Source organism: Armigeres subalbatus, chromosome 3 (assembly GCF_024139115.2).
Source record: "Armigeres subalbatus isolate Guangzhou_Male chromosome 3, GZ_Asu_2, whole genome shotgun sequence".
Lineage (NCBI taxonomy): Eukaryota > Metazoa > Arthropoda > Insecta > Diptera > Culicidae > Armigeres > Armigeres subalbatus.
In genome coordinates, this window is record NC_085141.1 from 23,328,128 (window position 1) to 23,344,923 (window position 16,796).

General features: G+C 41.1%; 1 protein-coding gene across 4 annotated transcripts in view; it reads right to left on the minus strand.

Annotated features, from left to right (window-relative positions):
- The window catches only part of LOC134220555 (non-canonical poly(A) RNA polymerase protein Trf4-1-like), an 84,400-nt gene that overhangs the window by 34,568 nt on the left and 33,036 nt on the right, over window positions 1–16,796 (minus strand). For 3 of the 4 annotated variants that reach the window (XM_062699642.1, XM_062699641.1, XM_062699644.1), the window contains exon 3: window positions 9,482–9,505. The exons of the other annotated variant lie outside the window; for it this stretch is intronic. In XM_062699642.1, coding sequence (XP_062555626.1) covers window positions 9,482–9,505 — 24 coding nt within the window. The remainder of the gene's footprint in view (window positions 1–9,481; window positions 9,506–16,796) is intronic. 4 annotated transcript variants of the gene reach the window in all.

Below are 16,796 nucleotides of genomic sequence, written 5' to 3' on the forward strand. Positions count from 1 at the left end.
TTTATCGAATCACTGCAGACTCCTATCTGTGACAGGTGTTTCGTCAACCTATTATAGCCAAGGTGAGTATAGAAAAACCAAGTCCTACACTGAGGAAAATGGACGTATGATTTTCAATCAAACGCCTTATGAAAATTTGCCACAAGGAATCGGTATGAATTTCAATATGTTGCCTTATGAATGATGATTTTCATTTGAAAAAAAGTGAAGTGCGGCAGACTGGGTTCGAACCATGGACGTCGGGGTCGGGAGGCCGGTATGTAGACCACACGCCCATCGACGCTTGATTGCTCGGGAAGGTAACTGCGTATAAGAAGCACTGTTGGTGGGATAATCAGTCGAAGATTCATAAGGCGCCAGTTATGAATTTCGATAGTCCAGTTCGCTGAGTGTAAGACTTGTGACCAACGATCAATCATCCATTTCAAACACTCCGTGTTATTCGTTCAGATGACCGCTTACATACAAAACTAACTTTGCAGAACGAGGAAATAATTCACAAGAATGGATGATACAAATGCAAAACGAAAACACACCCTATCAGCCAAATCTTCCGAATCTATTGGGAATGCACTTTGTTTCCACATGCATATCCATAAAGATGGTTCGATTTGCAAAACAAAAATTAAACTTAAACTCTGTTTCGAAAAACAAAAACATTCCTATTCGGTCAAGCACATTGGGTTTAAAATCTTGTCTTGTGGTGTCAAGTCGTTATGCGTATTGCTTCAATCATAAAAGAAAACACTGTTTTAAGCGACGTTTGAATAAGTTCTAGTAGCGAATCAGTATTCGGGCATTCCGAACTTTAACGCACTGATCTGATACAAAACTGATCGCTAAAAATACCGATCAGATGCAAACAGGCTTCCCCGAAAGGTGCACCACCAAGGAACTGTGAGATAAGCGAAGCATTTAAATTTATGACAGAGATACCCCAACCACCAAACAGCACAGGTTCGACGCAGAATACATGTAGAAGGCTGAATGTGAGACAGCGAGTGAGAACGCAAGATTTGCGTCGCTAGGTTTTTTTTATAAGAGGCACCTACCAATTAAAACACACAACCACATACACAGACTGTACATACATAAAAAAAATGTGATAATAGCCAGGTAGCCTTGACAATTTCGTACGAAGGCGACAAAATGAGAGAAAACATTTTGAAAACCGGTGTTTGGTGTCTGCGCCCGCTAATGAAAGAGCTTCATTTTTTGTTCTGGCTTGGCAGGATTGAGCAAGGGTATGGTGCGAAACGTGATCCAATTGCTATGCTATGATTCATTTAGGTACAACCTGTTGGGAGCCGAATCTATAATTGTAACAATTTTGCGTGATAGTTGAACTAGCTTCAAGAAGCGCGATATGCAAGGAAAGAGTAAATTAAAATGCATATAATATCTTCAAACACAAAAAAGCGAGAGAAAAACTCCAATCAGTACAAAACTGATAACAAATCGTATGGTCGGCCGTGGCGCCTGCGGAACGAAATCCCAGTGAAAACAGGCAGACGATTTCGACCGACAACGTGCTTGAGTTGCTAACCAGAAACGAATTAGACGCCCCATGCTAACCACCTACGACGGTAAGCATACACGATGCTGCATACAGCTTAGATATAATAGAATCTCGATTAACCCACCTAAAAATGGGCCAAAATTTCATACATGTCATTTTTCAAACTTTGTGTAAAACAGTGTTTCGTCCTGTACGCAACCAACGATCGGAACAATTTAAAAGGATTAGTTCCCCTATTGAATTTTTTATTTGCCAAAAAGTATGTCTACAAAATGTGTGTGCACGTACACACATAATGACATCACCTCAGTCGAACGAAATTGTTTGTCGTAAAGCCTATCACTTTATTTTTTAGAAATCTTATAGCTTCTCGGGCAGACGATGTATGTCTTGTTCAGGCAAGACGAAAACTTGTACGGAAAAATACAAAACATCGGAGAATTTGATAAGCCATTCGAAAATCAACCGAACTTGTTTGACTACTGACGTTGCAGACGATGATTGCAGTAGTTCAGGTGACGAAAGTGTTCGGTGATAAACATATCGACCGCTGTTGTTGTGGCGGCAGTTGCTGTGGAAAGATTGTATGGATATTGTTTTCCGGACGTGTTTGGCACTGATTAGCCGCCACTGCCGCATTCTTCATTCTTTAATTTGGTTACGATTGTTTTCAGTTTGTCGATGTTAATGAGAAGCAAGAAATTTACCAACAAGAAATTTACCAACTCAAGCTAATTCACATGTTAGTGATATTTCTTTCTCATAATTAGGCAATTTGTTGTTCAATAGAGTACTTCCTCTTTGAAGATAAAGGATTATAAATATTAATCAATAGTTTTTGTAAAAGTGGAAAGACTCACTCCGGCTCAGTGATTTTGCTACGAAGAGCGAATGTTCGGAATCTACATTTTTATTTCCTCTAATTGAATCAATGTGAAATAAATGGTTGAAAGATGTTGAGTATTGTGCGAAATAAATGGGAAACTTTTTAAAAATCGGGTCCATATGCCCAATTAGTGATTTACCCTATCTAATAAACCCGATGTTGATACTTCTCCATGGCACAGCTTCTCAACCTTCTAATATCACCATTCATAAGTCAAAGCAAAAACCATGTGTTTTTAAATATATTGGATAAGTAAAAACTACAAGGAATAAACCTATGATTGGATGAACGAAATGTAGACGTAGAATACGAAGCTACTGAAAAAACCTCTACCAAACCGATAGTCTTGCGGTTCCCAAATCTAACATTATTTTAGTGTACTTATTATCGAAGCAAAAAAAAAGTTTGCCTTTTTGTTTATTTAAGAGTAACAGAATGTTGTTGGAGTAATGTTTTAAAGATTTATGGATTTCTCCTATAAATTTCATGGGAATGAAAAACCTTAGGGTTGCCCTGGACTGTCACTGTCGTTGCGACTCTATTGGCGCTTCCTTACCAAAACATCAAACTGCCAGCTATAGCAACAGTCGCATCGCGTTGGTTTGGAGGAACCTTTATTATGATTCGTAATTATATGAGTACATAACACTAACACTGTTTACATGGGAATTTTTGAATGGTTTTCTGGTGCAAGAGCTTCCAGACGAATTCTTGGAGATGCTTCCTGGATAAACTTCCAGTAAGACGTCTTAGAGGAATCTAGGAACTCTTGATTGAATCTCTAGTGGAATAGAAAGATAAATTTCTGAAGAAACTCCTGGGAATAGACCATAACTATTATATCGAATCAATAAAAATAAAAAATGAATTCCTATGAAATTTATGCATCCATACAATTTCAATCATTGTTGATAAGCTTTCGAATTTCTTAAAAGCAGGGTTCCAAGCATAATGAAATAATTTCGAGCCTCTTGAAAGGAGACTTCCGAATCTCTTGAAAGCACGCTTCCAAGAGTATTGTAATTATTCCGATCTTCCGCGATTCTTGAAAGGAGGCTTCCGAGCCTGTTTACAAGCCTCTTGAAAGAAGGCTTCCAGGACTCTTGGAAGGTGGCTTCAAAGCCTCTTAAAAGAAGGCTTCCGAGTTTCTTGAAAGGAGGCTTCCGAACATTTTAAATAAAGCCTTCCGAGTTTCTTGAAAGGAGGCTTCCGAACCTCTTGAAAGAAAGCTTTCAAGACTCTTGGAAGGAGGCTTCCGAGCCTATTGAAAGGCGGTTTCCAAGCCTCTTGAAAGAAGGCTTCCAAGACTCTTGGAAGGAGGCTTCCGAGTCTCTTGAAATAAGGCTTCCAATTCTTTTGGAAGGAGGCTTCAAAGCCTCTTAAGAAAGGCTTCCGAGTTTCTTGAAAGGAGGCTTCCGAGCCTCTTGAAAGGAGGCTTCCGAGCCTCTTGAAAGGAGGCTTCCGAGCCTCTTGAAAGGAGGCTTCCGAGTCTTTTGAAAGCAGTCTTCCGAGCCTCTTGAAAGGAGGCTTCCGAGCCTCTTGAAAGGAGGCTTCCGAGCCTCTTGAAAGGAGGCTTCCGAGCCTCTTGAAAGGAGGCTTCCGAGCCTCTTGAAAGGAGGCTTCCGAGCCTCTTGAAAGGAGGCTTCCGAGCCTCTTGAAAGGAGGCTTCCGAGCCTCTTGAAAGGAGGCTTCCAGGCCTCTGGAAAGGAAGCTTCTGAGCCTCTTGAAAGGAGGCTTCCGAGCCTCTTGAAAGGAGGCTTCCGAGCCTCTTGGAAGGAGGCTTCCGAGCCTCTTGAAAGGAGGCTTCCGATTCTCTTGAAAGGAAGCTTCCGAGCCCCTTGAAAGGAGGCTTCCGAGCCTTTTGAAAGGAGGCTTCTGAGCCTCTTTAAAGGAGGCTTCCGAGCCTCTTGAAAGGAGGCTTCCGAGCCTCTTGAAAGGAGGCTTCCGAGCCTCTTGAAAGGAGGCTTCCGAGCCTCTTGAAAGGAGGCTTCCGAGCCTCTTGAAAGGAGGCTTCCGAGCCTCTTGAAAGGAGGCTTCCGAGCCTTTTGAAAGAAGGCTTCCGAGCCTCTTGAAAGGAGGCTTCCGAGCCTCTTGAAAGGAGGCTTCCGAGCCTCTGGAAAGGAGGCTTCCGAGCCTCTTGAAAGGAGGCTTCCGAGCCTCTTGAAAGGAGGCTTCCGAGCCTCTTGAAAGGAGGCTTCCGAGCCTCTTGAAAGGAAGCTTCCGAGCCTCTTGAAAGAAGGCTTCCAAGCCTCTTGAAAGGAGGCTTCCGAGCCTCTTGAAAGAAGGCTTCCGAGCCTCTTGAAAGGAGTTTTCCGAGCCTCTTGAAAGGAGGCTTCCGAGCCTCTTGAAAGGAGGCTTCCGAGCCTCTTGAAAGGAGGCTTCCGGGCCGCTTGAAAGGAGGCTTCCGAGCCTCTTGAAAGGAGGCTTCCGAGCCTCTTGAAAGGAGGCTTCCGAGCCTCTTGAAAGGAGGCTTCCGAGCCTCTTGAAAGGAGGCTTCAAAGTCTCTTGAAAGAGGTTTCCAAGCCTCTTGAAAGAAGGTTTCCAAGACTCTTGGAAGGAGACTTCCGAGCCTCTTGAAAGAAGGCTTCCGAGCCTCTTGAAAGGAGGCTCCCGAGCCTCTTGAAAGGAGGCTTCCGAACCTCTTGAAAGGAGGCTTCCGAGCCTCTTGAAAGGAGGCTTCCGAGCCTCTTGAAAGGAGGCTTCCGAGCATCTTTAAAAGAAACTTCCGAGCTTCTTGAAATTAGACTTCCAAGCCTTATGAAAGGAGGCTTCCGAGTCTCGTGAAAGGAAAGTGCAAAAATTTAGTTTTGAGAAAAATAGCTTCTATATGTTTTAGATTCATACAAATTGAGTGGAAGTTTAAAAAATTACAAATTACAAATTACAATTTTCACATTTTTCATAAACAGCGTACAAACTATATCAACATATTGGCGCAAAGCTCTAGAACCAAAGTATTTTTTTGCTGTAGTCAACTCAATGTTGATCAAAATGATACTTACACCCATCTGCTTCTAACTCCCTCATTTGTATTACATCTGCCGTAATATTTGTCCGAGGTACCCCCTGGGGTCAGCGAAAGTACCCCCAGGGGTACATGTACCCCAGGTTGAGAACTGCTGTCTTAGAGTATGTAATCAGCTGTTTCAGATGTTCCTTGAGTTGTTTAAAATAAAAGTATAATTTGTGTTACGTAAGACTGTTAAAATTTATGACACGCTGCATTTTTTATGTTTTGCTAGTAAATTCATTATAAGCTCACAATATTGTTTAATTCAGATGGAAAATTATTACGTAGCATATGAAGAACCCGACGCAAGTGTCATGATCAAAACAAATTCAATTTTTAACTAAAATCGTTCAGAAAATGAAACAAAAAAAAAAGTTTTTTGGTGTACGTACTATCGAGGTAAAATGTACGTACAATCGAGGTATGCCTGCATTATTGATATGGCGGTTTTAATACTTATTGCACTCGAATTTGGATCGAAATTTTTTCACGTCAAAGAATGTTGTGGGCGAGTTTCAAAATATTGAAGCTCTACAGAACACTGAAGATGACCTCACTGTTAGTGGAAAAACATGTATCTGTATAAAATAGTGCGAAGTTTCTGGAAAGGTGTAACATACCACAAAACAATGGTGGGTCCCGTAGCGTAGTTGGCTACACGTTCGCCTTACAAGCGAATGGTCATGGGTTCGATTCCCAGCCCCTTCATTAAACTAAACCCTCGTCAGTCTTGTTAAGAAAATTATTTTGTGCTTTTTAGTGCAAAATCTAAAAATAGATTCTGTGTAGATTAGCAGAATACCAAAGTAGATCTCGGCACTATGCTCTTCGTTTTCAAAACATATTTGGCGTAGAATAGTGTGTCAAATCAAGGAACTGAAGTCATAGTATAAAATATTACCCATAAAAATAATGTTCGTTGCTCAGATGCATGCATAGTAAATCTTACATGACTTTTGATAGAAAAATTATACACCTGAGTTTTTTGAACACAAAGCACAATATAGGCTAAGCTTTCCAACAATGTATTAATATTCAAAATCGGTGGTTGCAAACCTAGCAAAAAAATAGTTTTCAGAGTTTTGAGGCCACACTCTTCCTCTTTCCAACGATATGCTGACCTCTGAAATCGGTTGAGAAATGATTGAGTTATGATAGTTTTGGTGAGTCAAGAATTGTCAAAAATCGGTCCATAAAAGTGATTTCGTGTATAATTAACGAGGGGTCCATCTTTCTGAGGAATTTAACTATGACCCTTTATAAACTCTCCGAAAAATTTCGAATGAACATAAATAAGTGCATTTTTTAGAAACTCGTGCAAATAGTGGCCCGGTCTCGGCGATAAGATAATTTTTCAAGAAGCTATACCAATTTCTTTCATTCCAGACCTCTTGTCAGCTATAGACGTTTCATCCGGACTATTTAAATTATTCAATGTCAATATCTTTCACGTGATGCAAACAGCAGGAAGCTGATAACGTGCAGAAACGATTATTCTCGTTTTGTAGATAAACGCTCGGAACTTCTCGTCATTCTTCCCAAGCGAATCTATTACGTAGCACTAAATTCACGTGCTCGGCCCTCTGCTGCTACAATTATCACTCACATATTATAAAACGTAGAAGAAAAACACGCACGCGCTCACCAAGGTTTCGAAGTAAGGCCAAACATCAAAGATTAGGCAACGACAAGTTGTAAACAGATTCGTTTTGCCTCCTCCAGATGTTGGTCTAACGTGGCTGCTTCGTAGGGCCACGATCTCGTTAAGGAACGCATTAAGAACAAAACAACAAAATATAGGTATGACAATCCTATCGATCGGCCACCACACGGCCTGTCTTCCAGTTCGCCTTATATGTATGGGCAGATGTGGCTACATTTCGTAACACTGCCTGCCTGCTGCCTCGTCAATGGTTTTGTGCTGGAATGTGCAAAGCGGCATTTGCATATACCGAATACGTGAACAACAACTGACCATAATGAAAGATTAGCGAATGACGTTGGTTTCGCGGCGACCGAGGTGCCACCAGTATCGCTGCACACATATGGAATTGTCCATAAATTATGTCACGCTTTGAGGGGGAGGTGACTGCGCATACATATTTTAGGGAGCTCCCTATATGAACCGAAGCAGATGAGTCGGGATTTAGAATTTGTAAACTTTGGCGGCATTGATGGATCGTCCCTATAAGTGGACTGGACGGAGGAACCGATAATGAGTGACGATGATGTGTGGTTCAAAGAATCATCGTGTCGTTTTGTTACGCTCATGAATGTAATTCATCGGTCTAAAAACTAGCAGTGGATGAAAATTTTGCGGACCGGTGAAAACGATCTGCGCATAAAAAGAGGACACCACGCGAGAAGATTTCCTGGGTCGTCTGCCTATGCCTATAGTTGTCTGTCGTACGTACTTCTGTGGCATGACATGCTGCGAGTGAGAGTGAGATATGTACGTAAAAAATGTAATGAACTGACGACAATCGAGGTTGAACAAGTGTTTTGTTGCTGACTTTGCAAAACAAGCAACGATGTGAAAATGATCCTCTTTAATTTTCCAACTACAACAACCATTATGTTTTTTTTTTAGAAATATTATCAAGGCCTCAAAGCACCTTTTTGTTCAATTTAGTATAGAATTTCGATCATCGTCAATCAAATGTATCGTTATTTTAAATCAAAATCAATAAAACTACACCAGCTTATAAAACTTAAGCTAATTTAGTTGACATTTTAATGTTAGGGTTTTGATTTTAACAGTTTAGTTTTCACTTATTGGTTTAACATGTCTACCATGGTCTAGCGATTGCTGTGGAATTATGGAAGCTGATCTGCGGACATAATAAGAGTATTGTTAACACTTAAAACAAAATAATGGCGATGCGATAACAGACAAAAACTATCGGTCTGCATACAACGTGTTGATAGTTCTTGAAATCAATCGACCATGGTCATAAGTCGAGTGGAATGAAGACTAGGGTAAGTGTACCAATCACCGCTATACTTCAGAACAACTTATTTTTGAAAAATAAATAAAAGGCTTATGACTGGTGTTAGTATGTCAAACCAAAGCGTTCTCTTCCTGCCCCTTAGAAAAACCACAAAAAAAATCTGTATTATCTTCAAAATCGCTTAACAAGAACGCATGCATCAGTTGTAACACTCTTCCTTATTTTATTCGGTTTCCAATTATGGCAAATCCCATTGTTTTCTTATGGGATTGGCCATAATGGGACCACCAGTGAGACAACTGGTGCAAATGAAAATTAAGTGAAATGAATTTGTACAATTATGTTTTGTGTCTATTGGAGGAGATTGAAGGTGTTATCGTATCCTAATGATATGTTTCACTTATCAGAACATGTTTTGTGGTGGTTTGATGTATCATTCGGTGTATAATGCACTAGTGCGACAATTGGTGTTGTGACCACGACTGGTACATCTACCCTAATGTTATAAGGCTGATATACAATAACAGTGTTTGACTGTCAAAGCAGTATTCAACGACGTACGTTGAATCAATTAGACTGTAAAAGATACGGTCATCCCACAGCCATGAATCACTTTATTGCAACATACATACTTGCGTAATGACGAATTTCAAATAAGATGAAATTCATCTCATTGCCTTGTCATTGGCAGGTCATAGGTCAACATGTCCGAAAGTATCATGAAGAGAGCGGAAGCTACGAGACCGGGAATGTAGGCGCTGCCCAAATAGACAAGCGCAGTAGGCAATTGGACTTCTGATAAAACTAAGCATATTTATACTACGTTAATTGAGGCACATGGAAATACAGAAAATCTTATTGTCAAGTCTGATACCCCATTAATGCTCAGAAGCTACAGTAGAAATTAGAGACCAACATTGGACTTTCTTTGAGTTGATTATGGAAAAATAATTGTTTATCAATATTTGTATCAAGCTGAGTAGAAAATGTCAGTTTCTAATTGCTAGTTCCGGGGAAAGTATATGACAGGAGCAAGATCTGTACCGAAAAAAAAAAACATTTTTTTAGTTTTCTATCAATAGATCGCTTAATTCATATCTGTGGGTTGACTGTACCTTGCACATGCTGCTAAATCGATGCTGAAAAGAAATGAAAGAGAAAGTTTAATTAATATATGAATAGTGATATTTTCGCAACGGAAATTCATTATCTGGCAACACAGTCTGTTTTCTGTCGACCGCTTCTGTTAAGCAGATTTCACCGCGTAGGGTTACTGCTGCTGGGTTTCATATCCTATGTTCATCCCATCAAAAACAAAACAATTAAAACAGTAATTCAAGCATAATTTTTTATAACGACGTATGTAACAATTATTAGGATTCGAGAAATCCTTTGCAGAAAGTTGGCAAAACTTTTTCTAAAACTGTTTTAAAACCAAATCTTTTTTCAATATTTTTTTCCGCTGGCATGCATCAATACATGGCACCAAGCATGTTATCGATCATTTAGTAATTTGCGTTCGATCGTTTAGTAGTTTGTCAATGATTCATTCCAGAAGCTGAATTTCAAAATGTGTTGTATGGTGGACTTCTAGTGCGAATGTTTTTCTACAACTCTGCCTAAGGGTTCGTTGTTAGAATTCAACTAATAACGGATTTATAGCGCTAGTTGCAGTAACTTAGACTAAATGATCGGAGTTTTGTAATCATTTAGTCTAAGTTACTGAAGTCCTGGTGTTAGGTGGGACGCTAAACAGCCCTGACACGACGGCCCTCCGACGAGACAGGAGGTTTGCGCAGGCCCAATAAGCCGCCTAGAAAACCAATCATTACGAACAATATAAGAGATAATGCGACTCGATATAATCGGCAAAGACCTAGGCGACGAATACAGGATCACGATTGGAAGCTTGGAACATGGAATTGCAAGTCGCTAGGTTTCGCAGGTTGCGACAGGATGATCTACGATGAATTACATCCCCGCAACTTCGACGTCGTGGCGCTGCAGGAGATTTGCTGGACAGGACAGAAAGTGTGGAAAAGCGGGCATCGAGCGGCTACCTTCTACCAAAGCTGTGGCACCACCAACGAGCTGGGAACCGGCTTCATAGTGCTGGGTAAGATGCGCCAACGCGTGATTGGGTGGCAGCCAATCAACGCAAGGATGTGCAAGCTGAGGATTAAAGGCCGTTTCTTCAACTATAGCATCATCAACGTGCACTGCCCACACGAAGGGAGACCCGACGACGAGAAAGAAGCGTTCTACGCACAGATGGAGCAGACATACGATGGATGCCCACTGCGGGACGTTAAAATCGTCATCGGTGACATGAACGCACAGGTAGGAAGGAGGAAATGTATAAACCGGCCATCGGACCGGATAGTCTGCACACCGTATCGAATGACAACGGCCAACGATGCATAAACTTCGCAGCCTCCCGTGGAATGGTAGTCCGAAGCACCTTCTTTCCCCGCAAAAATATCCACAAAGCCACATGGAAATCACCTAACCAAGAAACGGAAAACCAAATCGACCACGTTCTAATCGACGGTAAATTCTTCTCCGACATCACGAACGTCCGCACTTACCGCAGTGCGAATATTGAATCCGACCACTACCTCGTTGCAGTATGCCTGCGCTCAAAACTATCGACGGTGTACAACACGCGTCGAAGTCGGACGCCGCGGCTTAATATCGGGCGGCTACGAGACGGTAGACTAGCCCAAGAATACGCGCAGCAGCTGGAAGTGGCACTCCCAACGGAAGAGCAGCTAGGCGCAGCGTCTCTTGAAGATGGCTGGAGAGATATTCGATCCGCCATTGGTAGCACCGCAACCGCTGCACTTGGCACGGTGCCCCCGGATCAGAGAAACGACTGGTATGACGGCGAATGTGAGCAGTTAGTGGAAGAGAAGAATGCAGCATGGGCGAGATTGCTGCAACACCGCACGAGGGCGAACGAGGCACGATATAAACAGGCGCGGAACAGACAAAACTCGATTTTCCGGAGGAAAAGCGCCAGCAGGAAGATCGAGACCGTGAAGAAACGGAGCAACTGTACCGCGCTAATAACACACGAAAGTTCTATGAGAAGTTAAACCGTTCACGTAAGGGCCACGTGCCACAGCCTGATATGTGTAAGGACATAAACGGGAACCTTCTTACGAACGAGCGTGAGGTGATCCAAAGGTGGCGGCAGCACTACGAAGAACACCTGAATGGCGATGTGACAGACGAAGATGGCGGTATGGTGATGGACCTGGGAGAACGCGCGCAGGACATAATCTTCCCGGCTCCGGATCTCCAGGAAATCCAGGAGGAGATTGGCCGGTTGAAGAACAACAAATCCCCTGGGGTTGACCAACTACCAGGAGAGCTATTTAAACACGGTGGTGAGGCACTGGCTAGAGCGCTGCACTGGGTCATTACCAAGATTTGGGAGGAGGAAGTTTTGCCGCAGGAGTGGATGGAAGGTGTCGTGTCCCATCTACAAAAAGGGCGATAAGCTGGATTGTAGCAACTACCGCGCAATCACATTGCTGAACGCCGCCTACAAGGTACTCTCCCAAATTTTATGCCGTCGACTAGCACCAACTGCAAGGGAGTTCGTGGGGCAGTACCAGGCGGGTTTTATGGGCGAACGCTCCACCACGGACCAGGTGTTCGCCATTCGCCAAGTACTGCAGAAATGCCGCGAATACAACGTGCCCACACATCATCTATTCATCGACTTCAAAGCCGCATATGATACAATCGATCGGGACCAGCTATGGCAGCTAATGCACGAACACGGTTTTCCGGATAAACTGATACGGTTGATCAAGGCGACGATGGATCGGGTGATGTGCGTAGTTCGAGTTTCAGGGGCATTCTCGAGTCCCTTCGAAACCCGCAGAGGGTTACGGCAAGGTGATGGTCTTTCGTGTTTGCTATTCAACATCGCTTTGGAAGGGTAATACGAAGAGCAGGGATTAACACGAGTGGTACAATTTTCAATAAGTCCGTCCAGCTATTTGGTTTCGCCGACGACATAGATATTATGGCACGTAACTTTGAGAAGATGGAGGAAGCCTACATCAGACTGAAGAGGGAAGCTAAGCGGATCGGACTAGTCATCAACACGTCGAAGACGAAGTACATGATAGGAAGAGGTTCAAGAGAAGACAATGTGAGCCACCCACCGCGAGTTTGCATCGGTGGTGACGAAATCGAGGTGGTAGAAGAATTTGTGTACTTGGGCTCACTGGTGACTGCCGAAAATGACACCAGCAGAGAAATTCGGAGACGCATAGTGGCTGGAAATCGTACGTACTTTGGACTCCGCAAGACGCTCCGATCGAATAGAGTTCGCCGCCGTACCAAACTGACAATCTACAAAACGCTCATTAGACCGGTAGTCCTCTACGGACACGAGACCTGGACGATGCTCGTGGAGGACCAACGCGCACTTGGAGTTTTCGAAAGGAAAGTGCTGCGTACCATCTATGGTGGGGTGCAGATGGCGGACGGTACGTGGAGGAGGCGAATGAACCACGAATTGCATCAGCTGTTGGGAGAACCATCCATCGTTCACACCGCGAAAATCGGACGACTGCGATGGGCCGGGCACGTAGCCAGAATGTCGGACAGTAACCCGGTGAAAATGGTTCTCGACAACGATCCGACGGGCACAAGAAGGCGAGGTGCGCAGCGGGCAAGGTGGATCGATCAGGTGGAAGATGACTTGCGGACCCTCCGTAGACTGCGTGGTTGGCGACGTGTAGCCATGGACCGAGCCGAATGGAGGAGACTCTTATATACCGCACAGGCCACTTCGGCCTTAGTCTGAATAAATAATAATAAGTTACTGAAACTATAGCTCCGTTACGAGTGGAATTCAAACAACGAACCATGAGGCAGAGTTGTCGAAAAACCTTCACACTAGAAGTCCACCATACAAAACATTTTGAAATTCAGCTTTTGGAATGAGTTATTGACAAACTACTAAATGATCGAATGCGAATTACTAAATGATCGATAACATCCTTGCATGGCACTTAATAAGCGTACTTCACGTCATAGCTCAGTTAATTCAAATTCCCTGTGAAAAACGATTAAATTATACATACGTCGCTGTACATTGGTCGGTTTTCTATGGTGCACGATTGGCGCAACTGCAGTTTTGTTTTGTTTTGGTTTTTTGGTACATAGGTTGCTCTTAGTTCCTATATGTTAAAGTGACGTATGTAACAGTGAGACTTCAAAAATAGAAAATTCTACATACGTCGATTCGTAAAAAGATAAAATTAAAGAATTTTAAGATCTAAAATCAGTAAAATCGATGCGTATTATATAAAGTCGTGTGTGATTGTCATGTTGTATTAAAAACCTGGTTTTGTTTACATTTGTTACATACGTCCTTATGAAAAATTATGCTTGAATTGATTTGCTTCTTGCAGGCTATAGACATCCCTATCTAACTCCCTTAGCCTAAAAATAGCCACCATGTCCCGGGCACAGTGTGCAGATAGACCGCTGTCAGTTGCATGACGGTGCCGTTTTTCTTCCTTTCGCAGTGTAAGGTACAGTGGGGTAAGTGAAAAAACTGTTTCAATGATATAGAATAGAATTAATCCGATTCACTTCACAATCATACATGGCCATTCAAATCAATGTATTGTACGAGTAAAACATGAAATAATGAGCCAATTAACAAATGAGAGTAGAAGATTTTTAACCTGCCAAGTTTATCTTTTGCACAAATTGTTTTGCTTGCAATAAATTCAAACATTCGAATTCGAATTAGTAGGTTACACGTTCAATTAGTGCATTGATAAGTTTATTTTCTACATATATAGTTTTGAATACCAGCAACAAAAATATTGATATCAACAACAAAAATCGTGAAAAAATATTTTTTGACTTTGTCTGATTCTTACCACGGGTGGGGCAAGTGAAAATTTTTGACACTGAATGCATTATGTACTTCATTTGGTTGGGGTTCTGCCACAACGCACCAAACGGCTTATTGGCTGACTTGTGATAACGGAAATCATTTCATATCACTTTATCCACACATTTGTTGTAGGATATATATTAAGGGGTAGTGGGAAATCCAATACAATTTTAATCAATTAGATCTGCTAAACGAAAGCTTGGGCAGAAGAATGGGTAATTTTTTGTTGGCGCTTGGTTCGATTTAGCAGAACCCCGGCCAGTTGTTCAAACACAAATAACTTCTATTGAGCGGAAATAGACAAATAATATAAATTTTAACTTCATTCGAAAGGTACAGTAATACTAAATAGAGAACCGAAAGTACAAAGCGTGTCAAAGTATTGTGTAATCCATGTTTTATAAATAATTCGTAGAAACATGGTATTTATAGAGACTTTATACAAAAATCACTGCTATTACAGTTAATATATTAACAAGTATGATTTAATCAGTCGAAATTGAGAAGATTTAGCCATTTGTTAATGTAGACTCTTCTACGGAAATCCTTAGTAGATTATTAATAAAGCCCAACCCTGATGATTTTAGCTTTGATGAATATTTAAAAAAAATTGTTTGTAGGAGAACGTTTCGGCATATTCATCTCATCAAAAACAAAACAATGAAAAGAAATTTGGTTTGTTTCTTATTTTTGTGATTTTTTTTCAAAATTAATCATTGGTGCTATAATAAAGAAAAGCATCCCATATGGAGAAGTACGGGAATCGACAAGGCGCATTATTCCATGTTCGCTACACAGCTTTTGTAGCAACAGACGCAGATCCAGGAGACTCTCTTGCAAGCTGCATAGAAATAAGAATGCGCTGGAGATGTTCCATCAAAAGTGAAAAGTTAATATCAACGATTAAAACCCAAGAAATTTTTTTCACTAGCTGTCGGCGATCCCGCCTGAGTGATGCGAACTAACTACTGATGTATAAATCCATCATGTTACCTGCCGTCATGTATGGCCTTCCAGCGTGGTGCAATTGTACCAGAGTGCATCGCAAGGAGCAGAAAATCAAGCAAATCGTATACCAGTGCTGGCAGCGATCAATGCTGCTCAAAATAGTGACTTTAGTGACCAACACTGGCGAAAAAAGGGACCAAATAGTGACTTTCATATACTGAAAAAGTGACCAAATAGTGACTTTTAATTTCATTTGCAGTGACAGAAATGGACTTTTATTTGAAGTTAATGTGCTGAAACAAATAATTTTCAAAAATTAAGTCTCTCCCTAATATCTTTTGGTCGAAAATTTCAATTTGAATGGGCGGTAAATTCTAAAATTGCCAAAAAACATTATTCAACGAATCCGATGAAAAGGAAATTGACAAGTGAAATTTGATAAGTTGGTTTTATTTGATTCTTTCCACCCCTTCACCTCTGGAAAAGCACAACTTTGAGGCAAGTCATACAGAATAATGTGCAATGTTTATTATGGATTCGAAATTATTCGGAAAATCCTCGCTTGTGTTCAAAAATAGCACATTTTTATGACAGACATTTATATAATTAACTTTTAGACATAAATTTAATTCGACTTACATAGTTTATAAATCTGAAACCTAAGAATTATTTCAAAACCCGAAGAGTTTGTTCTAACTACCAACCAATAAATTACCGATTTTCCTCGATAGAATATCCATCGTTAAAACTCCATATTAAATGTTTAAATCAGAACATATTTTGAAAAATTCTTAAGAATTTATCTGAGCAGATGTCGAGAGACCATTCATTTTGCTCCTTACGGAAACATCAATTTTTCTATGGGGATCCCTTACACACTAAGTTTTTATTTGTGCAGCTCGGCAAAAATCCGCGCAGCCGTGAGCCCAGCAAAATAAATACTGATATCCCGGCAAAAATGATGTGATTTTCAGCAAGTTTGACAGAAATCTCAGCAGTCCATTGCGGTATCAATTAGAGTGGCAAATTTCTCCATTTTGTTTTGAAAATGAATATTTTTATTTCATTTTTCAAAATATATAAGTGTTTGTTATAAAAAAAGCTGAAAAGCTTGTTTGTTTTGAGTATGCCTCAATGAGCATTAGAGCAAGATCTCGCTCACTAATGATTTCCCCGAAACAACAGGAAATGTATCTAAAATTAAAAAGATCAATCTGAATATTCAACAGTTTAAAACCTCCATTAAAAACTGTTAAACTCTACACTTTATCAATTAATAAAGTGTAGAGTTTAACAGTTTTTGAAAGAGGTTTTTAAAACTCAGCCGGGTCAACTATTGGCTTTGTGAATTTATTTAGATCCTCAATCCGCTGTGCCCATCCTGCTTTCATTACTATATACCCAATCATAAACTGTGACACAAAACCTCTTCAATTAATCGCTGTTGAAAATCCGAGATTCACAGCGAATCTGGAGTCACGAAGTTCCGAACAGCGTTCGGGCCAAAAAGTACAAGTGGTCACTTTTTTAAAATTCGTCATTTCATG